The sequence below is a fragment of the Motacilla alba genome, chromosome 7, assembly GCF_015832195.1.
Source record: "Motacilla alba alba isolate MOTALB_02 chromosome 7, Motacilla_alba_V1.0_pri, whole genome shotgun sequence".
Taxonomy (NCBI): Eukaryota; Metazoa; Chordata; class Aves; order Passeriformes; family Motacillidae; genus Motacilla; species Motacilla alba.
Genome location: NC_052022.1, coordinates 23075005 through 23102525, shown reverse-complemented (window position 1 = coordinate 23102525; position 27521 = coordinate 23075005). Strand labels below are relative to the sequence as shown.

General features: G+C 35.7%; 2 protein-coding genes across 53 annotated transcripts in view; both read left to right on the top strand.

Annotated features, from left to right (window-relative positions):
- Window positions 1-5046, top strand: part of CCDC141 (coiled-coil domain containing 141) — a 64594-nt gene extending 59548 nt beyond the window's left edge. For 2 of the 3 annotated variants that reach the window (XM_038142937.1, XM_038142936.1), the window contains exons 28-31: window positions 493-647; window positions 746-875; window positions 958-1123; window positions 2239-5045. In XM_038142937.1, coding sequence (XP_037998865.1) covers window positions 493-647; window positions 746-875; window positions 958-1123; window positions 2239-2293 — 506 coding nt within the window. In that variant the 3' untranslated portion in view covers window positions 2294-5045. Of the gene's footprint in view, window positions 1-492; window positions 648-745; window positions 876-957; window positions 1124-2238 lie in introns of all 3 variants that reach the window. The other variant, XM_038142934.1, reaches the window with a different exon arrangement.
- A 3798-nt stretch (window positions 5047-8844) lies between these two features.
- TTN (titin) overlaps window positions 8845-27521 on the top strand; it is a 239446-nt gene continuing 220769 nt past the window's right edge. For 46 of the 50 annotated variants that reach the window (XM_038142797.1, XM_038142789.1, XM_038142779.1 and 43 more), the window contains exons 1-15: window positions 8845-9077; window positions 11168-11271; window positions 15372-15575; window positions 16223-16510; window positions 17264-17352; window positions 17450-17691; window positions 19408-19693; window positions 19938-20090; window positions 20557-20676; window positions 21717-21854; window positions 22597-22734; window positions 24934-25209; window positions 25347-25466; window positions 26552-26827; window positions 27083-27148. In XM_038142797.1, the coding sequence (XP_037998725.1) occupies window positions 11181-11271; window positions 15372-15575; window positions 16223-16510; window positions 17264-17352; window positions 17450-17691; window positions 19408-19693; window positions 19938-20090; window positions 20557-20676; window positions 21717-21854; window positions 22597-22734; window positions 24934-25209; window positions 25347-25466; window positions 26552-26827; window positions 27083-27148 (2487 nt within the window). In that variant the 5' untranslated portion in view covers window positions 8845-9077; window positions 11168-11180. The remainder of the gene's footprint in view (window positions 9078-11167; window positions 11272-15371; window positions 15576-16222; window positions 16511-17263; window positions 17353-17449; window positions 17692-19407; window positions 19694-19937; window positions 20091-20556; window positions 20677-21716; window positions 21855-22596; window positions 22735-24933; window positions 25210-25346; window positions 25467-26551; window positions 26828-27082; window positions 27149-27521) is intronic. The other 4 variants (XM_038142825.1, XM_038142790.1, XM_038142798.1 and 1 more) reach the window with 4 other exon arrangements.

Sequence of the window (27521 nt, the reverse complement as noted above, 5' to 3'; positions counted from 1 at the left end):
AAATATCAATTTTTAAAATCTTTTCAATAACTTTTTTTTTTCAACTACAATAATAGGAGGGTGAAAAGTGACGTAAGTGTGATGTACAACAATGCACTAAATTATAAAATTTGCTCTCATGACTTTGTCACTTTACATTTGTGTGGAATAGTTAATCTTTGGCCTTCACTGAAACAATAATTCCAAGAGACTTGCCTAATATCTTACCAAACAACATGATGTTTTGCCACTTCCATGGAACTAATACCACTATGCTGATGCATGAAATTCTTGGGTGCCTAATATCCATGGTTTTTAACAAATGTTACATTAGATAGATAAACGATACATGCCAACTGTCTTGCAAACAAGTTATCCTGAGTTCCAGACATTAATAAAGGCTCTTTTTGTCTTTCAATGTGATAAACTTAACCAGAACAGATTATTTTCTTCAGTTGCTTCAGTTGTGTCTTTTAAAACACAGTGAATATTGATTTGATTAATTTTTTTCAGTACAAGGAGAACAGCCAAACTTCATACAAAAGTTTGGACATAGAACTCTGCAAGAAGGAGAAGATTTAATCCTGCATTGCACTATACATGGAAAGCCCAAACCACATGTCTGCTGGACAAAGGATGACATCCAAGTGGTATCTGGAGATATCAGTGTATGTTTTAATGTTCTTGAATTTTTTCTTGCAAAAAAGGTAATTTATATTGCTTTATGGTACTAATTATCCCCTATGTGCATTGTCTTGTTTTGCAGATTGAGAAATTAGGAGACACTTATTACCTTTTAAAAAGAAATGTAGTCCTTGCTGATACTGGGGAATATATCTGTGTTGCCAGCAATGAAATTGGACAGGCACACTGTTCTGCTTTCGTGACAGTGATAGGTGACTCGTCCTGCCAGCTGCATGCTTTTTGGAACCCTCTTGCCTTGTTACATGAGCAACTAATGTACATGTTTTGTTTCAGAGAAAAACAACCCCCTCAACACTTCCAGTGTAGCTCAGGCTAAACCAGAATGTGAAGATGGATACTTTTCAGAAGAAGTGAATGTCACCACAACGGAGCTAGTACAAGCCCAGGACAAACCATGTGAGAGAGAAGGAAGGCCAGTGGCTAAATGTACTCCAGTAAGGTAACCTGCATCTTACTCCATGCTGCAACTTTTACTACTGCAACAACTGTAAGAACCTTAATTTACAAAGCACATATCAAACACTCTTCCTAATCTATGAATTTCAGGGAAATGTATGTAATGTGCATAATATGTGATAATTTGTGACTCCCTTTTCACTTAATTCTTCATCAAAAGATATGTAATTTTTAGATCACAGAACTAGTAATACATTAGAAATTTGACCCATTGCAAGGCATTTATGTTTAGTGAAATTGTTTTTTAAAATCTAGTCATAATCTAAATATTAATCTAAGATTGAAGAGTTTAAAACACAAAGTATTACAGAAGTTCAAATTGATGGAGCTACGCAAGGGGTTTTATGGGCAGAATATATAAGCAAGGTTTTCTACTAGGCAAGTCTTATTCTGAAGCATAAGTAGCAAGCCTAATAAGACAGGAACTGTCATTGTTCATTAATTGATTAAAAATAACAATGCTTCCCACTGGGCAATTTCAGATTAAATAAATGAGATACATGGAGTCACTATTCCCTGTAACTTTCAGCACAGGATGAAATCTTGCCTCAGGAATTTAGGCTCTGATAAAAAAGAAAGAGCATTTTTGTCTTTAAATTTCTGAGGTTTTTCTATCTAGATGTTGCACAAACTGTAAACATAAAGGAAAGTTTCTGCATGTGTTGATTCAAAAGCTTTGTTCTTTTCCTTGTGAGCAGCCTGCACACTTTGCTTCAGGGCTAGCTGGCAAAGCATTGATCCCACATATTTTGTTCAGGGGTTTTTTCCACATTGCTGTGCTATGGCAGGTATTCATAAGTAAAAAATTACATGCAAGATCATCATAATTTTACAAAAGTCATATAGAGAATTAAGTATGATTAAAACATGTAGACTGTATGGAAAGGTTAGATTTATCCTAATTTTTTCTCTTATCTTCTGTTGTTTATGCTAGTGTCTTCTGGTCAGTAAGATGAGATTTAGAATATTTTCTAAATAATATTTTCTCTCTGTAATCACTATTTATTTGATCTCTAATCTTTATTTTCACAAAACCACGAAGAACTGTTGTGTCACCATTAAAAATATGGGCAATATTAACTGACCTTTTTCAAACAGGTTTAAAGAGAAACTCTGGTTTCAAGGAGTGCATCTTGAATTTGAAAGGCCATAAGAGATTAACTTCAATTTGAGACATGATCCCAGTTTTCTGCCTGATGCAGTGGAGCAGCAGATGGACTGAACTGCAAGATGCCTGATTCCTGAGCATGTTTGTGTTCTTTGCTGTGTCCATTAGTAGGTATTCACCATGGGCGAGGAGCAGATGAATTTTGGGTGCTATCCAATATATATCTAGATTCAAATTTGTATTTTGTTTCTTTACAAATAAATCATAATTAAAATTCACCTGTGCACAGCATTTACTAGACAGTGATTTATGATTTCTTTTGGGTTTGCTCTGGATTGCTGGGCAAATCTAACAGAAGGTGATGATGGAGAAAAGAAACATTGTCCTTCAAAATTGCCAATCTCCTTGGTGATTCACTAGTACCCACTATTGTATTCTTCTACAAGTTTCATCAGTGGTATTAATTCCATCAATAAGTCTTCCCAGTAGCTAATATATAGAATTAGGATTTAAAACAAAATTATCTTACAACTACAAAATTCTTCAGTGTATTAAATAGAGTGTTAATTGCCATATTTCTAACACCTTTGAGACATTTTTGGAGGTCTGCCACCAAAAGGAGTGGTTACTTATATTAGCAAACCTTGTCTAATGCTTGCCTAGCAGCAGGAATGTCTTCGGGGAAGAGAAAGTCTCTAAGTCAGGATAATGGAGAAGTCTTCCACTGCAATGCTTCTGCTTTCAAGACTAGATTAGTGTGACAATGCAGTCCATTTCCAGTTCGTGCCTGCCATTGCAGTTCAAAGGAGAGGACTATGAACTGATGAACTATACTCGTGCTAGCTTCAAAGCACATTTTTAGTTTAGCCAAGGACTCTTCAATAATAGAATTCTTTAGGAACCACAGTGTCTATTCAGGGTATTAAAAAAGCCCTGAACTGGAATTGAATCTTTTGGATTGTAGGCCAGTCATTAGCATAACGAAGCATTAACTTTGTCTTCATCTCTTGCATTTGGAGTTTAGGTGTGTTTTCCAATTTATTGCAAAGCTTCTTGTAGAGAAAGACAAGGACTTTTGCAGTGTCACCCACTTGCAGCATTGAAAAAGGTAGTTCAGGAAGAGCTCCATTTTGGACGACTGTTTGGCTGCTACAACAGTAAACAAAACATTCACCCTTGTAAATAAAAGTTCTTGAGCTTTATCTGTCTGATTAAGATTTTCAAAGTTTTACCTTTGAAAATTTTGTGAAATCATTCACACTCCTATGAGTTCTGCCTTAGATCACTCTCAGTGGCTTGGCCAACACCACAGACACACACAGATTCCACATGTACTGTGCAATTCCGTGTTGTCCAACATTCTGTCATTCTGTACATCGCATTGATTAGACCTGCTCTAGCCTTGCATACCACTGCAGTGCACTCACATTTCTCACTAGGAGCAGATAGGGATTTAAGCAGTGCAGCATTTTTGTGCTTCATCCAAGTAGATGTCATCTGTGCAAAATTGGCACCAAAATAACATATTCAAGAATTGCTTAAATCATAATAAAACTTTAGATATTTTTCTCCATCAAGATGCAGTTTGGATAGCAGAAACTTAAATTTATCTCCAAGTTAAAGTACAGGCAGAGAGAGGAAATGAGCTGGAAAAAAATATCATGTACATGTCTTCACCTGATCACATAAATCACTTGCTTGACGTTATGGAAAAGTCAGTGGCATCCTGCCCACAGAAGAGTCACAAGGCTATGTATATGTGCACATAAATATAGTAGCTGCAGACTGAGGTACTTGCTCTGCATATTTACTCTGTATCTCTCACGGATTTTTCCAAAATTGAATGAAGACAAGTGTCAAACATCTTACAGATCTTATGAAATTACCTCTCCCAACTAAGTCAGTCATTTGCGTGTATTATTTAGATTTAGAAATGTCATTGAAAATACTGTGTTTCTAACTACTCACGTTCAGAGGACTGAAAAAGTACATATCAGATGTCCATCCCCTTCTTACCCCCAAATTATAAACCCCCTAAAATTAATGTTCTTTTCTCAGCTGGAACCTTTTAGTGTGGCATATATGATTCCCTATTTAGAAATTCATTCTGTAAAAATGAAAGTATAGAATTCAATGCTTGCCGATCTTGGATGCTCATCAAATTTAAAGTATTGGGTTCTTTTCGCTTTTCCTTCATAATTAGACTATGACAAAAAATTTAATATTTGAGGGTTTTTCCTCTTGATTCACAAAACCTAACTCAGGAAAAAAGTTTCAATGTTTCTTTACATAATACATGAGGCAAACCAGAAATCTGTGTATCTGTTCTTAGTTATGGTTTTCTTACAAAATAGTAGAAAGTGGTGTTTATAAATAAATAAAGATCTATCAACTTTGTTTGGCCAATGAGTAACAGAGTTATTGCTTCAAATGTTCCCAGAGAATGGATCCATTATGAAAAATGGTGTGTTTGTTTCTTTTAATTTTACAAATCATTGATGTCCACAGATTTGTTAAAAGGTTTCCAAAATTGATGAAATATATGTATCTATTAAATGCTATGGACTGACTCAATGCTAGATAAAACTTGTTTCCAGTACAATGATGTTAATTACTGTTTTGTGGAAGGAAATGGAACACTTGATCAGTGTGTTCTTTACTCTGGGGACAGGTTTTGTTAGTAGGGCCTGCTCTCTAAAGTGAAGTGCTGAGAAGGCAAATGTTTTTCTTTCTTCCTTGTTCCATGTATGTAAATGTATGAGGATGATACATAAAGGAATAATACACAAGGAAAACTTGTCAAAAGTGGCATCTGTAAATCTCCTTAGGTATTTCAAAGGAGATTATGTAAGTGACTCCTATCAACACGAATTTAGTGAATAGGAACCCTGATAATGTGCAGTTTCCAGTAAGTTGTTCCCATATGAAATAGATAAAACAGATAGTTTTGTTTTCTAGTTTGGAAGCAACTGAAAGTGCCTTCTTCAGAAACAAGTTTTTGCAAGCAGGTTTTACTTTGCATTGAAAAAGGTTGAGGTATCTTGCATATACAATTACAGTGGCTCAGATAAGAATCATAAGCACCTGAATAGGCAGCAGCCTTTCAAAAGCCAGTTGCAGCACACAAACATGGATATTATTGTGCATGCAATTCAATTAATAGCCTGTATTTAAGGTTCTAAAGTTTTTGTCACAAAATTCTGTTTGTAGTATTAGCAGGGGAAGAGAAGTTGATAAGGGTGGAGGAGATGTGATTTGATTTTAAATCAGAATTTAGTGGGTTAACAGTTTAGAATTTTTTAGTTATTTTTAAGCTTAAAGAAAGTGGATGGGAGAAGGGAAAGTATTTTTTTTTTCTGAAGTATACTTCGAAAACTGGAAATTAAACAAGAATATAATATATAAATATATTTGGGGTTCTATTGGTTCTATAAGAACATAGGACAGCATTTTTTGGTTCTATAAGAACATAGGACAGCATTTTTTCAGCGAGAAGTTTTATGTGACGTTTTATTTCATGAATCTCTTGGTTCACATAGCTGATTGGAGGAGGGAGTAAAATGAAAATAGCAATTGAAAAGAGATATTTATTATATAGGAAGGAACAGAAGTGAGAAGTAAGGGTGACAGCAAAAATGGAAGGAGAGAAGGGAATGGGAAAGGTACTTGGTTTTTCTTACACAGTTTGCAAACTGGCATTTGTAGATAGACTGAAGGGCCAAGAAAGAAAGCACGATTTATGTTACATTGGGTGTGCAGCTACTGCAGAGTACACTGGTAGATTTATGTCACACTGGTGTGCAGCTACTGCAGAGTACACTGGTGGTACAACACTAGCAGTGTTGACAAATAATGAACAACAGTGAAGATTGTGAATTTTTTTTAAAAGTATTAGGAAATTCCTCTCAAAAAAGCACAGTAAAAACTTCCTAAGGTGACACTTTGAAATTTTAAGTGTTCAAGAAAGAATGAATTTTGTCTTTAAACTCTGACTAGAGTCTTCAGCTTTCAAGGCATCTTCATGTGGGCCTTATTAAAGCAGCTCCATGGATCAAGTCATTAGGATTATTATAATTAATCAAAGTGATTCACGCAGAGATTGCAGGTGTCCACACCACAATGTTTCACTCTGTGAAATACCACTTGCTACTCCATAAATGTGTTGTGGCCTACAATGTACTACATGTACAAAACATTGGCAATATAGAGTTTATACTTCAAGCAGTAGCAGACTGAAGCAGATGTTGAAATTTTCATAACTATTCCCAATTTAAATGTCTTCCTGACAAAAAAGTCTTTTTCATTATCTGCATCTGATTTTTGTTTGATGCTTGAGCAAAGAAATAATGTCATTTTTTGCCAGCAGTGTCTTAACTACACAATAAGACTAAAGTCATCCTTCCGATTTTTCTTGTGGGTACCCTATGTGATACAAAACATGTAGAAATCATGTGATATCAATGTGACAGAAGGCATGCAGGGTAAGTAATTCATATTTCCTTAAGGACGAGATAAATATTCCACTGTTTTGAAATTTTACTTCTGTATTTAAAGCAAAAAATTGAGAAGGTATAAATTTTTGTTGGAATGGAAACAGATGATTAGAAGCAAATGTAAAAGTTAAAAAAAAAAAAAAAGAAGGAACTTATTTTTTAAAATACAGCATATCTGTATTTGAATGCAGGAAATTTTTTCCTTTGTAACTATTATTGTTATCAGTCATTGCTGACTTGATGGAAATAGAAACATATGAAGTTCTGACCATCTCAAAACTTCAAAAGTGACAGGTTTTATATTTATATCATTTAAAAATGATCATATGTTCATAAACTTTTAAATTTTTTTATTTGATTTAGACATCATCATTAAGCAGGCTGCATTTTTGGTGTTTGCAAATACTAGCCTGTGTTTTTCTTTAAGTTTGAATTTTCAATATTTAAGTGTTTAATTACAGAGAAAAACAACTGTTTGCTAATTTAGCAAGACTCTGTTTAGAAACAGACATTTTATACCCTTTACACAAGTTTCTTTAGATATTTTTAATACATTTTTTTAATACAAGCTAGCTTGAGCTCCCCCTCATTGCATGGAGTTGCATTTGCTGTCATACTAAGTCTTGTACAGAGTGATTAGACTCTCTGAAATCAATTTGCAATAAGAAATAAAAAATGAGCTCTAGTACTCTGACTTTCAGCCATGGTGAGAGTTCAGGTAGTGCCACTGTAGAGACTGTTCCTCCAGTTTGTGTTGCTGTTGGTACTGCTGCATGCCAAGAGTAGCCATGAAGTTGCCAGCTTATGGGATGGATGAATTGACTTTCAGATCAAATTTCTGAAGTTATTTTATGAGATCACAGCAATATGTCATTTCTTATGTCTTTCAGATCTGCAAACCAAAACATTAGGATTCCCTTGCAGGAATCATAGCAGTGAAACCCTCTCTTTCTCTCTCTCTCCTTGGCATTTTCTGCCTCTCTTGCTGGAGGTTTCCTTCAGGTTGTTTTCAAATACAAGTGCAGCTGATAGCACAAAACTCCAATCACTGTTTCCTTATCTTGGTGTTCTCAGGGAGGTCCTTTTTGATGGAACTTGGTAACCACAGACTGAAGTCTCGTTTTACCAAACCAGCTAAGCACATGCTTGATTTCAAGCAAGCAATTTTAAGTAGTCTTATGTGCCAGTTATGTGCTTAAAGAGTTTGCTAGATAGGCAGGAATAGAAACAGGCAGATGAGGTAGTGTGGTAAAACATCTCCCAGTCCAACCATAAACAACAGTAGTCTCCTAACTCTGATGTCAGTTTCAGAAGCAGCCTCTCTAAAGGCACAATTAGCCATGGAGTGACAAAGCTGGGCTACTGAAGTTCACAAGCCAATATGCTTTTCCATGGCCTGAGATCTGCACAAGGCCGACACAGGTCTAGATAAAAGCTGTTAGACTTAAAATCGTCTGTATTAAAAATGACAGAATTTGTCCGTGTTAATTTAATTTACAAAATTTGTGTTTATACACATTGTATGCTACTGTTTGTTGTGCTTGGAACATCCAACAGAAAAATTGTGAAGGAAACACAAACAACCCTGGAGAACAAAATCTATATGCTAATAAACAAAATTTTACAATTCAAAGTTACAGGAAAAAATGGTTTAAATGGTGTATTTAATAGTGTGCAGCCACTTGTCTGAGCTCAGCTTACTTATTTAGTCTGATGATTGACATATGCATTTGGTGTGGCTTCTTGGATGTTCTGTAATGAAAGAAAGTAAGACTGAATCTCACTTGTCCATATGCCCTGCTAAAATGATTTTTATTGCTTTCTTTGCCTTGTGATTATGAATTAGGAAATTTACAATGTAAACTGCACTTGATAAACTAAATTGAATTATAAATCAAAAGCTTTGGAACGGCTGAGGTTTCCTCGGTGAATCCCTTTTGTGCCTCCAAAATTAACATTGTCAATCAAAACCAACAGGTGGTGTATGGTTACAGAGAGTGAATCCCCTCTCACAAAAAACTTTCTTTCAGGAAACCAATCAGAACTGGCACTGACATGATGAGGCAGACGTGTCAGCAGAGCTGGGGTATATAAAGCGAAACAACTATGTTAGCACTTCTGAGCAGTCGTGCATTCCCCGCCTCGCCTCGGGTGTAGGGATTGCAAAAAAAAAAACAAAACTACACTGTCAAGACTGTGTAGTTTTGTTTTTATGATTAGAGGCTCTTCAATTCTCATGCTGGGATTGTCTAAAAAAATCTTACTCTGGATAAGGACGTCGTTCAAGAAGATTTCGTTGGGCTTAGCCCACTCTTGCAGGCACTTTGAGAGATCAGGTTAGTAGCATGTTTCTGCTGGTGTAATAAGTGTTTTATCAGTCATTAATAATTCTGATACAATCTATTATTTATAAATTTTCTCACAGGGGATTGCAGATTTCAGGGTATAGACATGAAACACTTAAATTCTCTGTCAAGGTTATAGCCTTAATTTCTGGAGTAAGCTTTGATAACTCTCAGCAAAAAGGTTTTTTTCCAGGGTATTTTATTGGTAAAGACCACATAAATTAAGATTTTAAAAGTGCATGGAAACATGTGCTTAACTTAAAAACTTCTTTCTGTTGGGAGTGTTCAAGGTTATGCTGCTGAGAGATAAACTGAGAAGCTCCAAGAATAGCTCTGATAAAATGCACATGGTATCAGCTAAGTGCTGATGACTTTTTAAGGAAAACAACTGCTAAGGTATCAGTTACACGGCAGCTCTGGAACACTTGTCTGCTGTCACTCATGGCTGCGAAGGTTATTTCTGGAACATGACATTTTAGATGCATACTTTCAATTCTAATTATACAAGAAGCCTTATAAGATCAGATCTTCATCACCAGAATTTGCTTGGACAATGAAATATAGAAACTTTGTGGGATCTCAATGGAAATTATATTTAATTATTTCTGATCTCTTCTGGAAACCACACACACACACACACACACACACACACATATATATATATATATATATATATATATATATATATATATATATATATATATATGAGCTTTCATAGTGTTTAATTGTATTGTAAAATTATTCCCATTTATTTTAGCTGAGCTTCAAAACATCATCATAACTGAGCCTGAAAATCCCAATTCAATATCCAGTTCTGCCCTACGCTCTTATTGTATGTACACATCAGGCCCTGATTTCTATGAAGGAACCCATGTAATGAAGAATTTTTACCCCTGTGAGAGGTAGAATAAATTTGATTCATAGTGAAAGAAACTTCACTTTCTCAGTTTTAATTTAAGCTTGGGACTGTCACAAAATCAGGCACAAGAGCAAAAGTAAATGGAAGTTAATATGTGAGTAATTTGCCTTGAAATACTGTGTGATTTTTCTGTTTGTTGATACCAGATATGTTCTGAGTGAAGGTTTTTAATGATAAAAAAATGTAACTTTAATGGATGTATGATAATATTAAGAAGATAATAGCTACCTTTCTAAAAACTGCACAATTCAACATAGGTTAATAAATAGGTCATGCAAATATAAAATATAAACACACTATCTTTTCTAGTGGCAGTGTGTTACTTCAAAGTAGGATCTTGTGGCATAGCAAGAGAAAGCAAACTTTCTTTCAGATTTCATATGGCTTTGCAGTTGTGCAATCCATCAGTGTCAGTGGCTACTTTATATCCTAGCTCACATTTCGAAGGTGGCTGTCTTTCCATATTCAAAATTCCACTGAGATACTCCCTAAGAAAGAGGAGAATTTTATCTGCATCTTTAATGCCAATATGCTTCTGTAAAGTGAAATTATTCACTACTTACAGAGTGACTTTAAAATAGAGTCTTTTGGTATTTTTTGCATTATTGCATTATTAATAATGCAACATTCCTTTATATTATTATTTATTATTATTAATTTATTAATATTGCATTATTTGCATTATTAAGCTAAATACATTGTAGATTTCCACATTTATTTCAATTGCTTCTTAGTGCCCTAGTTGTCTTGTCATTGCAGAATGCAGATATTTTGCACCAGCCAAATATTTTTAAAAATTACACAGGGTAATTTTTTCCTGTCAGATAAAACAAGTTAGTAGACAAAGAGAGGCAGCCTGAATGACCTGTGGAAGGTCACACAGTAAGTCAAGCAGAATTTTGTCTCCTGCTGCATACTTGCAATGCCAAAGCACAGCTCCACTAAATACAATGGTTTCCCATCCAATTCAGCCAAGCATGTTCCAAGATTAATTTGATATACAAATTTGTCAAAACCCACAATCTTTTCATTTCACTAGGTTGTTAAAACTGAGAAAATTGTTCAGAGAATAGTTGTATATATTCTCAAAATCTTGCAAGAAGTGTGGGGATATGATAACATTTTCACCACTGATACCTAATGATGGGGTTTTTGCTTGCAGAGTGCCTGTAAAGATGACGACGAAAGCGCCAACATTTACACAGCCGTTACAAAGTGTTGTGGCACTGGAGGGTAGTGCCGCAACCTTTGAGGCTCATATTAGTGGTAAGGTTTTGATTCATTCTTCCTAGATTTGTTATTGTTTAGCACTAATTTATTTTCTAATGTTTATGCTGAGAAAAATGATGACACTTTTCATAGATCATAATCTGGTGTGAATGAGTAAAGATGAGTGCTGAAATATGGATATATATCCATATCATACAGTGCTGAACAGCACCTTTAAATGTATATGCATAAAAATACAAACTGTGCTAATAAGAGAACTTCATGTGGCTTCAGTAAGAATACTTTCATTTGGATGATGACTGGGCAGAATTAGAAGTCAGGGTGCAAATCAGGGTTTATGCTAGTTCTTCGAAGACCTTTTGTTAAGCTTTACTGTAGCTAAGCTGTATTCCTGCTTCCTGTGTCCTTAAATTTACTTAATTTCAGAGTTCTAGGAGGGGGATTAAAAGCACAAACTCTAGGCCCAACTGGCCTCTGAAGAGGGCAGAAAACCCTAGTATGCTAAAAAATAGATATGTATGGTGATCATGACAGTAACACAAGGCTGGATTAATATAAATTGCCTGTGCAATTTAAAGATACCATGCAATTTAAAGGATACTTGATTTCTCCAGTCTACATACTATTCAAACACCCTATCTTGTGCAAAACACCATGCAAACCCCTGAGACAGCGTTACCAGAGACCCAACACCCTGTTTTAAGAGTGTGTCTGACCTCGGCAGTGACTAAGGAGAAATGACATGTGTTCCTGCTGGTGGAATTATATTGTCTTACAGGCATTAGCAATGTGATGATCCACATACCATAAAGCACTACTCAGATGCTCTGTGACAGGTGCAAACACATGATCTGTGCTACTATAAAGATCTCTGACATCTATGGTCCATGTATTTCATCCCTGGGTCCCTTTGCATGGCACTGACTCGCACAAGGTGTTTGAACATGTCCTGCAGCCTCCATCCACGACATTTTTTCATGCCATGTTCTATTATTTGGCCCTCATTCCTCAGTTAATTGCCCCAATTTTCTCTTCTTGCCTCTACAATGTAAATTTCCTGTGAACATTTTTTCTGCTTTTTAATAATGAGTCAATACTCATTATTATTATTATGAATACCTAAAATATATTAGAAGGCTAGTATCATTATTCAATGTGATTTTGGCTAATTTCATTTGTGTGATATTATGGAGTAGTTGGGAGGGGAACTAGATTTCTTACTAAGTGAAGATACAGCAGTATTTCTAATAGCATATGCCATATTTGTATGTTAGCCTCAAATATCTTGTGAGTCAACCTCTTGTTAGGTTTTTTTCACATTGTGAGATTCTGGTATATCCTTCCTGCCCTAAAAACATTCTCTTGGTTTGAAAGATCTGACAGTGGCTTGGCATTTAGTGTTCAACAGCATAAAAAACAGGAAAGGTTTTTACTATAACTAATTGCATAAGTAAAGGACTACACAGCTTTATCCTGCTTTAATGTCTACCCTTTTTATCTGCAATGAATTATTGTGTGTTTAAAAATCAGAATTTTTCTCTATCTCTAATAACATTGGTCTATTATAAACAAGTCAAGTATTAATACAGAGCTACAGTTCAAATGTGAAGAGCTCAGTTAATGTAAGAGTATCAAGAAGAGCTTAGCAACCACCTGAGATGCAATTTTGCTGTGTGAAAACTAGAGCAAATGAACTGTGCTGCTGTATTAGAATGTGAATTCAGTGTCACATTACAAAGGGATGATATCAGATGAATATACCCAGCATGTAACAGAAAGCACAGAACACACAAACCCTGTTATTAAAAGCAGCAAATGCCAGAGCAGCCAGGACACTGTTGCAGGGGGAGTCCTACTGGGTCACCAGTGACTGAGTCATGAGACAAGAAAGTCAGAAGTGTTGCTGGCATTAGAACTGTGCTAAGCTCATGTGTCCACAGTACTGATCAAGTTTGAATTTTTTCATAAAGAATTAACCTATGCACTGCTTACCTTTCTTGAACCGGTATTTTCAGGTATTACCCAGTGCAAGACAGCCTTTTCATAGTGCTTGTTTTTGAAAGCAGCACACAGGTCATACACAAGTTAGCAGTACCTCTCACATGGCTGTCAGGAGAATCTTATTGATCTCAATTACTTAAGTGGTGAATTTGAGGCACTACCAGTCAATATTCTTCTTTTTGGTATCAAAGTTCAAAAAACCTCAAGGACAGTTTTAAAATGAAAAGCAATTGTCCTAATCATTAACAGTCAAATCATGGTGTATTTGGGACATGTAGAAGTAAAATGCTACTCCATATAGACCGGGCACACATATCTATAACCTTAGTTAGATCTTACCTAGCTCTGTGACCTGGGACTAGCAGAGTGCTTGTATTTGTGGAGTTGAGTTTTAATTATAAACTTGGGCTCAGATTTCGAAAATGACTTCTAGCTTTGGATCCCTTGTACGTAGCAGTTTGAGACATCAAAATAGACTCCATTTTAAAAGTGCAGGCCTTTTTCCACCTGCCACAGAAACTCCTGTTTTGGCTAATCATCATATAATACTACTGCAAGAAACTAGAACTTTTGACAATGTTTCAAGAAATTCCCTACTGAGGACATGTTTTGGGGGGTGCATAGCTTAAAACATTTTAAAACTAATTTTCACAAATACTGAAGACACATAGTTCTGAATGAAATCACTGGGGTCTGCTGCATATTCTAAGTTTATGATGATAATGCCCCAGTTGCCCTACACCAATAGCACAAAATTGAATTATGCCATCCCATCAAGACTGTTTGATAACTTCCATCTGTGAAATTAATAATGCTTAAATGTACTTTTACTATTCTGATTTCTAATCCTCCCTAAAACTGTCCACATTTTCTTTCTCTGTGTGTGTGTGTGTTCCTGTTTTACATTTCTCAAAATATCAGTGCTTTACTGTGAATAAGATTTTAAACTTTCCTAACCAAGTCTGATGGGACTGCAGTGAACCAGTGAAAGCCTCAATCTACATATCAGCTTCTCTTTCACTTCAGTCTCCCACAGTCATTTTCCTTCCACATCAAATTCCCTAATAATTTATTCTGTTTACAGGAAGGATACTCTAGAAAGGAAGCAGAATTCTGTGCACCTGGGGTTTTCCAAACCACAGACATTAGAACTGGGAAAATTAATTCATCTGTAAAGGAAGTCTCAGATCTCATTCCTTTGCCCCCATGCAGTGCAACTGGTGATTTGGGTTGAGTGGAGATATACGTGAGATGAATTTGGGAAGATTTTAATTTTGAAGAAATGTTGTTCTAGAATTACAAAAAAGACTTTGAGCTGGAACCATCTCCTTAAATTACCTGTTCTCCTTATGTTGTTTATATAAGAAATTTACTTGTTCATCAAATAGATTTAAGTTATTCAATAAATTTGGCTGAGTAGAACACTGAGAAGAGAATTTCCAAAGGCAATCTAAAATCAACATTTAAAACCAAAAATCAGCTGTCATTAAAACTGAAATTTTTCTGACCCAAAGATTCTTGCTCCTGACCCTGACAAAAAAGAGTAATATATTTGAACAACAGTTGATTCCAGATGACTGCTGTTGATCAAACTCAAAAAAATCCAGAAAAAGAAATTAAAACTCCCAAAACTTTGCTAGCATTTGATTTTAATATATACAGCAGTCACTTTTTCTGTCACTTCATTTTCTAAAGCCATAGTAGTGTTAGAACACATGTTTCATTTGGTTGGAAGTTCTGATCTTTACATGATCTCCAGACTATTGGACTGGATAAATACGCTAGCAATAATCAGTCCTACTTAGATACTAGCAAATACATTTTAAAAATACCCTACATTAATTGATTCATCCTCCCCATGATTTTGATAAACTTCTATTTCTTAGTAAGATTGCTAAACACTACAATTTTCTCATTATTTAAGTGATTTACTAAACACAGGAGCCAGTGCAGCTGCACTATTGCTCTGTGCATTTTAGAGACCTTTCTAAAACCAAATTCCTGTGCCACTGTGACACTGGACATATATCTGCGCCTATGGCATTATGCTTTACTGCAACTGTGTATAGATGGTAATTTTTTACGTTTGGCATTTCATAATGTCTTGATCCCCATTTGTGTTCCTCTTTCTGTAGGTTTCCCAGTTCCTGAGGTGAACTGGTTTCGGGATGGCCAGGTTCTCTCTGCTGCAACTCTGCCCGGTGTGCAGATCTCGTTTAGTGATGGCCGCGCTAGACTGGTGATCCCCACCGTGACAGAAGCCAACAGCGGGAGATACACTGTGCAAGCCACCAATGGATCTGGGCAAGCGACTAGTACTGCTGAGCTGCTTGTCACAGGTACACAGCAGCTAAAGAAAGGCACCTCTCTCTGCCTGCTAGCAGTGTGAGGGAGATTTTCACACAATGAAATAGTTCAGATTTCAAGTACATGATCAGCAATAAATAGCAAACCACATTCCTTTTCCGAAAGTGGTCTAGAACTCAGCACATGCTCTCACCAGTAATGTCTAACAGTGTCCTTTACATTTTAACTGTATCAAGTTTAATCTTGATCTCACAAATTCTTATTCATGATTACATGCTTCTGGTTCAGCCCTTATGCATGTTGCTCCCTATGGTCTGTCATGATGGCCCATTAAAATTGCCCATAAAAGAAAGGATGAAGTTCTCCAGGATGGAGCCATTAATGATATCTAATGGTATCAATTATATTTAACAGAAAAAGTCACATAAAGTGCCGTACCAAAAGACTGTGCTTAATGCCTATGGTTACAAGCAATGTATATGTAATTCCAGAAACATTTGCAATCATAGGTGTAATCAAAAATAATATTTTGAATGTTTCAGAAGGTACTATCATCTGTCAGTAGCATGGGAAGAAGAAATAGACCTCAAGCGCTTCTAGTAAGGAAAGTATCTAGTACTTGCCATTCTTTTTAACAGAAACTACTGTTTTTCTATTTACTTCTTCAATAAAAATGCAGCTGCCACAGCACCACCAAACTTCTCTCAACGACTACAGAGCATGACTGCAAGACAAGGAAGTCAAGTTCGACTTGACGTGAGAGTGACTGGAATCCCTACACCTGTGGTGAAGTTCTATCGGGATGGAGTAGAAATTAAAAGTTCCCCCGATTTTAAAATTTTACAAGAAGGAGACCTTTACAGCTTAATAATTGCAGAAGCATATCCTGAAGACTCCGGCACCTATTCCGTAAATGCCACAAATAGCGTGGGACGTGCTACTTCAACAGCTGAATTGCTAATTCAAGGTAACAGAGCTGAAGCTGCAGGCCATGAAAATCAGAGCATTAATGGTAGTGGTGAAATATGCACCACTTCATTGAAGTTTTATCAACAAGTTAATTTATATTTTCTTTCTCAAGAGTTATTAACTTGCTGTAAAAAAAAGCAGTGTCTTTGATGAAATTTGCCAAAGATTTTTGTCTGAGATTTAAAAGCACCTCTTCTCCAGAATGGGTCTTCTTTAAGCAGAGGATATAGTTGATGGAAAAAGCGTGGGATACCTTAAGTAGTTCTCATTTGGTCTGTAAATATCTCAAAGTTTTATTTGTAAGTTGGCTTTGATTGAATAGATTAATAAATTAGACTGCATAGCTGTACCTAGTCTTGTGAAGGAGGCTGGTAAGGATGAAGACAGTTCTTAGGGAATTGTGGCAGGGAAACATGCTACCCAAAGCAGTCTTGCTTGGATTTCACCTCAGTCAGGCTTAGATTCTCTGTAATTGTTTTAGACCCAGAATTGATATGAAGAATCTGCAATGAATGTATTTTGGTTTACTTTATTTGAGTTTTTTTCTAATGACTTGGTAACGCAGTAATACTGTTTGAACTCTTTTCACAATTATCTGTCTGTAGATATTGAAGGCAAAACAGACAGTTGTTTAATTATTTTTCTGTTGTGTATGTAAATTTTTATATAATTTGGTTTGACCATTCATTTATTTCTCTGTTTATTGATTGTTGCCATATGCAATTCTTCTGACCACGTTTTCTTTCAAAAGGCGAGGAAGAAGCCGTTCCTGCTAAAAAGACAAAGACAATTGTTTCGACTGCTCAGATTTCACAAACAAGACAAGCCAGAATTGAAAAGGTATAGTTTTCAAAAACAAAGCAGGTATGGCTAAAGTGTGGAGGATTACTTCTACAGTCCCTCACTCTAGTTTTCCTTTTCTGTTTTTTCATTGTAGAAGACAGAAGCCCACTTTGATGCCAGATCACTTACAAGTGTTGAAATGATTATAGAAGGTGCAACCACCCAACAGCTCCCACACAAGGCACCTCCACGAATGCCTCCTAGACCTACATCAAAATCACCAACCCCGACAACTGCTGCAAAAGCACAAATGGCACGACAGCAATCACCATCGCCTGTTAGACAATCACCATCACCTGTAAGACATGTCAGAGCACCAACACCTTCACCAGTAAGGTAAAATTACTATTTTTTTGGGCAATATTTGAAATTTGGAATCACTTTTACATGTAGAAGTAATGCTGTAGAATGTGAGCAGAGTATGAAATGAAAGAATGCACCGACTTATTAATGACTGTTTTTTTTCTGATGGTGAGCTGTAACGTGCTATATTTGCCACTGCTACAGAAGCGTGGGTCGCCTAAGTAGACTTCTATCCCCTATTGTAGAAAATCCCATTTGATTGATCTACATAGAGCCAAAGTAGCACTCATAGCTCAATTTCATGATGAAACAGAAAAAAAACAGTAGAGCAGTTGGCTCTTGATTATTTTAGATGAACAGAGAAAAGAGCAATGACACTGATGAGTGGCAAACTGAATGAAAGGATATGTAAAAAAATTGAGCTCATGTTCCTTGTATGTGCTGGTAATAACTACAGAAATAATATTTTGAAGGTAGTGAAGCTAAATGTGGTTATGGTAAAACAAAGTTTACCTCTGCTGTGTAGAAGGTCTAGAGAGGGAAAGTGAGTGATTTGAAGAGCAAGGCTCGTGGTGTGGGAGACCCCATGAGGTCTGTGCTGAGGGGCAGGTAAAGCGAAGAGTGTTTTGAAAGTCCTGCAGTTTCGGTATCCTGAACTGCAGCATCATGGAAGGAATGTCTCCAAGCTGAATGCTCAGAAGAGCCCCATCTAAGTTGCCAGAGCTGGGTGTGCTGGTGAATTTTACCCCACGGATAATAACTTGCAAGGAGAGGAATAAATGGATTTATAGCGACTAGCAGTAACTAAAAAACTACATAAGTGAAAAAGGAATTCAATAGCGACATCTAGAGCACGTATGGAACTAGAAATTTGCCCTCGCTAGTCAGACCCTTTTTAGACATAAAACACGTTAGAAAAAACTAAATCTAAGAATTAACATGATGCTGCTGCCCCCTACTGCTGCTATTTGTTAACATTCTCGGGGAAATACAGCACAAAAAATTCCACTTAAAGAAATTCTAAGTTAGAAAGCCTCTTTAAGAATTTTGGAAAATGCTTTAAAACGGCCTGCTTGGATTAGGACTGAGTTTTTGGAATATCAGAATTTCGAAACTAGCACTTTCCAAGTGGATATAAATTATTGTGTCTGAGATCTGTAAACATAAGTGAGGGGAAAAATGTTAGGCACTGATAAGAAATTTGCCTGGATTATGGGTACATATATGGGTGACTCATGAAAATAAGATGTAGAACAGGAGTACATCCAGTTATTTTGCTAGGTGGTTGCCACATGACATTTTTCTCAAGATTGGCTACAATTATGATTTTGTCTCTCTACAGAGACTGGACTATGAATGTATTATGTAGTATTTACAGCCTGTGAGCCTTTTGCATTATTCCTATTAGAAGAATTAGGATAGAGTAAATGCAAAATCATTTTTATATTTCAAATATATTTGATGGACTGAAATTTCTTTTGCCACTTGTTCTTATCTCTTTTTGGAAACTAAGCTACTAAAAAGACATGTTAAAGTTATGAGAATGACAACAGCTAGGAGTAATGTTAAAAAAACAAGTTAGTGTAATCTACAAGTAGAGCCTCTCAAAAACCTTTCTTAAAATGAAACTACACATTACTGGAGGTACCCTATATGGGGAGTGAGTTCAAGTTCAGGCTGAAGTTGTTTATACAGTTATAACTCTGTGGCAGTAGATTAATTATATTGATACTGTATTTTTTTTAATAGGTCAGTTTCTCCTGCTGGGAGAATCTCCACCTCACCTATTAGACCAGTGAAATCTCCATCCCCAATCCGTAAACCACACGTAGTGACAACAGCTGGGGCTGATGTCCTTCCTCCTTGGAAGCAGGAAGGATATGCTGAAACCATGGAAACCCAGATGAAGGAAACAAGAGTATCTACAAGCACTACCCAAGTCACTGAAGAAAGATGGGAAGGGAGATACGGAGTCCAAGAACAAGTTACTGTTACTGGCACTGCTGCTGGCGAGGTGGCCACTGGTGCTAGAGAGGTAAAGTCTCTTTCTGGAAAAAATATTGGGTTTTGTTTGTGTGGGGTCTCACCGCTGCTGGATGGATCTGCTAAATGGAATCTGAGAGGCTATGTGTAAAAACCTTGTGTGCATCTGCTATTCAGAGAGTTCTGCTGTAGATGTGGAAATGCTTCTTTGCAACATTCTGTCTCTGTACTGGTTTTGTGCTTCTTCTGAATGTATGCAAAATATGAAAAAATGTCTTTTGATGTGACTAATATAGGTGAGAAAGGACAGTGAAAAAACAGCAGCTATTGCTACAGTTGTTGCTGCTGTGGATCAAGCCATGGTGAGAGAACCAGCTCCAGGTGTTGCAGAGCAAACTGCTAAAAGGACAGCAATGACTGCAGTCCACATTCAGCCTGTTCATGAGCAGGTAGAAATAGAGCACAGAGATTCTATGATTTCCTTTTATCCCTTCATCCAAACAAAGCATGATTCACTGTGAGGAATTAACAAGATATTACCCAGTGCACTGCAAAAGCATGCATACTCATCTAGAACACCTAGACTGTAAAGGAATGCTCAGGTTCATTTACACCATTGCATTCCATCATAACAGGATTGAACTAATTACTCTTTATAAGTTGCTTTCTCTGGAAGTGATCCTCTTTTCTCTCTTATCCTTTATTCTCTAACATTATTCTTAGAACAATGACATTTTTTTCTCTAATATCTCATTTATAATTTCCCCACTAGAAATAACATAATTCTCCCTTAGTATTTTTCATTTACTTGAATTCCTCTCTTATTTTTCTTTCTCCTCTCATTTTGATGATCAAATTTTAAAAATTAATTCTAAGACTTTGGGTTTTTTTTTTTTTGTTGCAACAAAAAAACAGATGAAAAAGGAGGCAATGGTAGTAGTTACCAGTGATAAAGCCACAAAACAAACAGTGATATCGAGAACTAGAGAAGGAATTGTAACTTCACAAGAACAAAGACACATCTCTCCTGAAAAGGTGAATACAGATTGTACCTGAGATTTTTTTTATGCCCTATTGTTCAAAAATCTGATATCTCATACAGAAGTCAAGCCTACGAAGAAGAAAAATGAGATTCTGTTATTATTTGTCCCTTTTATATATGTGCACTCTTCCAGTTTACAGTGCTATCTTTTTCCTGTCTCTTTTCTATGATTACTGTCTTTCACTTTTTATTTCACTTCCATTATTTACACCTAAGAATGTGATAGATAAAGTTGCAATTACTAAGACAGACCTCTCTTTTTTCATGTATTATAAAGTAATTCACTAGATAGCATTCTTGATCATTTAAAGAATTGACATGTAGAAACCAGCTCTTAAATTTTGTGGGGGGCTGGGTGTGTCTGTGAGGGTGTTCTGATATTGTCTCTAAGCTTGCCATTTGTAGCCTGCTTTGTCTGTTGGCAACACAGGGAGTCAGAAAAAATGGAGGAAAAACTAATTCTGCATTGAAATCAATTCTGAAAATACAAATGAGTGATTTGAATTCAGATTATTTTAACATGTGTTTTATCAGAAAAATGTGATTTAATGGAAGATGAGATTTTATAGTCAATGTTATATTTGCATTATAGTAGAAATGCATGAGGAAAAAAGTGTAACCTCCCTTTAAAGTACTGAGAAAGAGAAATCCACCTGGGCAGTAATCTGAACTTAGCATTTGAATGCTAAGTCAAATTCTTGTCAAATGAAAGTTTCATAAAACTTATTTTTAGTATCCTACACTTTCTTAAGGTGATTTTAATGCAGGACAGTTTTTCTCTGAGCCAATTTTTTTGGTACTGCTTTCAGTAGCAAGCCAAGCATTTGTGCAATGTTCTATTATTTTTCTGTTAAATGTTTTGTACAAAGTCCGTTTATGTTTTTATTGTTGTTTCCAGACTAGATGATTTCAAAATACAGAATGTGTCATCTTTGCTCACTTTAATTTCTACGCTCTTTTCCAAATATATTGAAAATTACACACCTTATATTTTAAAATAAAAATAAAAAGTTCCTTATTTGTAAATGTCCAGGTGAGAAAAGAACCAGAGAAAACTCCAGTACCGACAGTAATAATTGCCACAGACAAAGCCAAAGAACAAGAAAGAATAACAAGAGCTACAGAAGAAATATCTACCAGACATGAACAAGTGCACATTGCTCATGAACAGGTAAATAAATGTTACAATCTTTAGCTCGTTGAGATACTCCGGTTTACAAAATTGGGTAATAACTTTCCTGTCCTTCTTTACAAGAGAAGATTACTACACAAAACCTTTGTGACACACGGTATTCCAGACCACAATCTCTGGTGGTCCAGCGCTACTGACCTCAAACAGCTCTGTCTGCAGAGGACTGAGCTGCCCTTCTTGCAGATCCTTCCAGCATTAGGGCTTTTATTGCCACAGTACACAGAATTTCATCTGATGCTTAATCACAAATTTATCTCTGAAGGTAGATTTCTGAATATACATTTTAAAGGTTATTTTTCATGGTATGATATGTGGTGTGGAGCTTGATTTAATGAAGCTCATATTTGTGTGAGGATTGAATACATCTGTTAGACCAAGTTGTGGAACCACTCAACTGATGGGGTGAGCTACTGAGTCAATAATACTACTTTCTACGCAGTTTCTACAAAACATAATGATACATTACAAACTAGGAATTACAAAGTTTCTTCTCTTATTCAAATAAAAATCAATGCAATATATTAACGACTTTGCATGAAGTTCTCTCAGCACATAAGATGGGCTATAACTTGAGTACAAAGGTATTACTCTAATTCTGACGTCATGTTTCTTTCTTCTTGATATACATTTAGAAACATTATCCTGCTTTCCAAAAAAGGTTGTGTAATCATGACAACAGGCATAATCAATTACTATTATTTTTCTTTACCATAAAAAATAGATAAGAAGGGAAGAAATGAAACCTTCAGTGCCTAAGGTAGTAATTACTACTGATAAACCTAAAGCACCGGTCATAATATCGAAAAGTAAAGAAAGAGTTGCCACCAAACAAGAACAAGTGAGCATAACACGTGAAAAGGTGAATAGCACTCTTTTAGCCATGTTTGGGTTTTATCCTTTCTTCTTTGCAAACCTCTTGTTTTCCTCAAAAAATACTAACTATATATTTCCAGCTCATTTTTTCTAAGATTATTCCACTTACAAACTTTTAGACCTACTGCTAATTAGACTAAATTATTTCATCTTGATCTTCCTCTCTTGTTTTCATTAATAGGATGCTCATAATTATCTTCTGACTGATGTTTGGAGTGGACTGACTGACTCCTGAAATGCATTATAACTTTTTTTTTAATCATTACTTTTATTTAAATAGGTACGAGGGTATAACAATACTTATCACTATACACATAACACAGAGATGTGTGCAGTGCACAAGGATCTAACCCCTCAATTCTCCTTCCCTATTCCCATTTCAAAATGTTTTCTCATTGTTCAAGTATCTTTCAAGACTGAATTTAACTGAAACTTTTATTTCTGCTATAAGAATGAGATTAAAATGGAAGCTGAGAAAACTACTGTAGTTCCAGAAACAGTTGCCACTGCTAAAACCAAAGCACCAGTCACAGTGTCCAGAACTGGAGAAGAAATTACAGCCAATGCACTGTTACAATTTGGTTTATCTGCAAACCTTACATTTTAAGACCTACTTTGGTACAACAGAACGCTCTCAAATTAATTCCTGAAAACATACCCATTCAGTCAGATGATTTTCAAGTAAAAGAGTCAGTAGGATTAAGTTTCTAGTGCTGAAGAGGTTCATATCCCACCCTGCTAGGAAATGTCACACTTTAGGCTATAGTCTGATTTCTCTGTGACAGTCTCCTCTCTATCAGCGGCTTTTAAGCAACATTTACTTATTCAAATTTCTGACTCTGCAATCTTTTTTTCTGCTTGATGATTCCTTGTAACTTCATGGTTGTCAGATGAAACAACTTCTCTTTATTGAGGTATGAATTGTTCTTTGTACAAAACAAGCTCTAACATCCATTCAGGTCAGTCCCGTTTGTTACTTATGACCATCAGACACTTGTTGGCACTGCTTTGTTCCAGTAGGATTCCCACAGTAGGAAAGATCTACAATACAGTCAGGAACTCTTACATGTAGAAGAAAAGCACAGTTGACAACAGCTGTTATTTAAAATCTATCTACCTACAATGTAGTACATTCATAAAACACTTTTATAAAATATAAGTAAATGAGTGAAGCATATAAAAGTCACTCACTGGAGTCAGATTGCTAGGTGAGTTCAGTCCCTCATTATATGATGTAAATTTAGAGCCAAATTCAAGCCAGTATAAAAATGTATTTGAAAACTGACAGTAATACTGAATAAGAGGTCCCTGTTACCTAAACACTGCTTTAATAAGAAAACAAAATCTCTGTAAAGGATCACATTTTGGCCTCAGCTAAGTAATTTTAGTTTAAGCTGGTAATGGTTTTTAAATCAGTATGAAATTATCTTTTAGGGTTTTTTTTCCCATTTACAAGGCATACATATAATATGCTCTGTTGCTACATCCAGATCAGTTATGACAGTAATAACAGCCAGTAGTAATAGTCACTATTATCTACTTCTGGCTGACTGGTCAGAAGTTTGGACCCTAATAACAAAGTTGACAGTATTTATGAGTTATTAGAAACAAATCGAAGTCCTGATAAAAAAGCATTATTTTCAAATTATCAGACATCTCAGTCTCCCTTCTTTTGTAAAATACTTTAAAATAGATCAGTACTGAATTAACAGCTATACCTGATGTAAAAATTTTTATGGGTCTGTTTCTTAGTAAAATACATTCACAACAGATGCTAGATGCATTTTTTTGCATCCACAAGAGTTATATGGAGCTGATGAGCATGCTTCAAAACTATGTGCACATTTACCTACCTGCATACTCTTAGACAAGTGGACACAAATGTGGCTGTAAAGTATTAAAATAAGTCTTGCAGATAAATATTGATATGCATAAAACACAGAAGCACAGATATATTCTGAATGTGCAGAGACAGCACTTAGAGAATAGATTTGCATTTGAATTTACTGATCCTTAAGTGTATTTACAGGTGCATACTTTTGATCTTTTCATCATGACTTCTGCGAAACCATACAACCTCTCTTTGGAATATACCTCTCTTTGGAATATGTTTGTCATATATACAAGTTTTCAATATGTGAATTGTTATGAATATGTGTATAAATTCTGCTGATGTTATTTGCAGACTCAAGCAGGAAAAAAGGCTGAAGCTGTAGCTACAGTTGTTGCAGCAGTTGATCAGGCACGGGTTCGATCACCCTGGCAACCAGAACAAGCAGATGAAGCTTATGTAAAGGAGAAAACTTTGGAATATGGTTATAAAGAGCACATTGTAACAGACCGTGGTTCTGAGGCCCCAGCAGAACGTCATGTTGTCACCAAAGAAGTCAAAACAGTCTATGTTCCTCCTGAGAAACATATCTCAACTCCTGAAAAGCAGGAAGTTCATATATCAAAAGAGGTTAGACTCTTTTTTTTACACTACATTCTTTTCCAGAAACTGTCCAAGTCAAATGTCCAAGTCAAATGTCCAAGTCAAATCTGTTTCATTTAAAGAACAGCATCACTTTCAACAACTTTTTTCCTTACTTTGTGTAGATAAAAAGAACAACAGAGCTTGAGAAAACAATTCATGTTGAACCACCGCGGCCTCGCACAGCGAGTCCTCACTTCACAGTCTCCAGAGTTGCTGTTCCTAAACCAGATCATACGTATGAGGTAAGCTGAAGATGCATCCAAGAGGAACAGCATGCTCATTTTCAATAGCCAGTAGGTCATCCATTCCAATTGGATTTTCCCCCCACACTCCAGTGTGGTGTTTCCTCAAGAGGAAGAGTTGTGTGCCCCTTGCAGTTATTTTTGTTGGCTTGTTTGACTAATAAAGAAAACTGCCATTAACAAACAAATTAATTGCTAAAATACAATTTTTTGCATTATTTCTTATTTAAATAATCTTATAAACTGTTTGAGGATGCAGCTTCAGTACTTAATGCCATACAGTAAAAACTGTAGATATCAGTCATGCAAATTATATTTTCTAAAGAGCAGAAGTATCCCTCTTTAATCTTATTACGTGCATCAGTTCACTCACACACTGTTTTTTTCTTCCTTGCTAATCAATACATGCTAAGCTAATTTTTTTAATAGAAAAAATCCAGACTGACTGCATAATATGATACCATCAATTTTTATTCTTCCATTTTTCTGTTGGACTCCTTTACATAGTATTAACATTTTCCAGTTATTAATTTTCTCATTCAAGCCTACTTTTTCTCTTAATCTGGAATTTTAAAAATATTTTCCCCCAAATATGATTAAACACTGTTATGAATATTTTTAATAAATATTTTGATGTATTTTTAAAAAGTTTTTCCACCTATAAAAAGATTTTGAAATCTCTTCAGTTATTTTAAACACTGGAAATTATATAATTAGTAGTACTCTTTATTGCAGTATTCAACAGACTAAATGGAAATCTAAGGCTTCAAGTGAAGAAACAGAGAGAACATTTCTTGTGCTGCGCTTAAGAGCTTCTTGACCATTTAAAGATCAAATTCTATCTGAAAAAGAAAATATTTAAATGTGAGATGGATCAAAAATAATACAGGGATATTATTTATCTGGCATTCTGCTGCTGCAACCTAAAACTACTGCTCTTTTTTTTTTTACATACAGCTTTTGCAGTGTCAAAACCAAGTAACTAAGGAAGCAACTGCTGCATACGCAATCTGCTCAAGAAATGCACTCTCTCTTTTGAAATAAGACAATAACAAAGCTGTAACTCTATTTCTTCTGTTCCCTAGGTTTCAATAGCTGGAACTGCCATGGCTACTCTGGAGAAAGAGCTATCAGCTACTTCTGCTGCGCAAAAGATCACCAAGCCTGTGAAGCCACCTCAGCTAAAGCCTCATGAAGTCAGGACAAAAGCAGAGCCAGTTGCCCCTCCACAGTTTCCCTTTGGAGAGGCTGCGGAGACATATAAGAGTCACTATGATGTTGAGACTAAAAAGGAGACAAGCATTAAAAGTGAAGCAGTGCGGACAGAACACTTGATGCTGCATAAAGAAGGTGAAGCAAAGGTATGTTTTTAAGCAAATTTCTGTCACTCTGACTGACTTTCATCTTAAAAATATGGACTAGCCTCACTTTTTTGCTGTCTTCTTATCACAATTTTCCACTTTTAAAGCATTTTGCTGCCTTTTATTTTTTATTTGTTTACACAAATCCTTGTTAGGACCTAATATTTACTTACGACATGCAAAGAGTTCATACTACCTGATTTATTTTCTTATTTAAATTATACTTTGTTCATTATTGTTCTCTAAACAACCTAGGTGACAGAAGCTGCCAGAGTTCCCGTACCTGCTGAAATCCCTGCTACACCACCCACCTTAGTCTCAGTAAGTAATTTGTATGTAGTGTAGGGGAATTACAGTAGATTTTCACCCATTCTCTTTTCTAATTTTTATCGCTTAATACTTAACCATTAAAAATTGGCTTTATATAATAATTTAAACTTTGCATTAGATTTACTCAGCCATATAATTTATCTCTGATACAAAGTGTTCTTGATGTTTTTTATGGTAGTGATTCTTCACATTTATGTCACATAATAGGTTGATCTACCTGCATAAATATGAACCTACCTTTTCATGTTGTTAATAACAGCAATGTTCAGAGACCCTAAAAGCCAGTTTCAAATACTTCCCTTTGGAAGTATTCTCTTTCCTGCATTCATTGCTTCACAGAACAGTGTTTTGAACTAGATGTTCA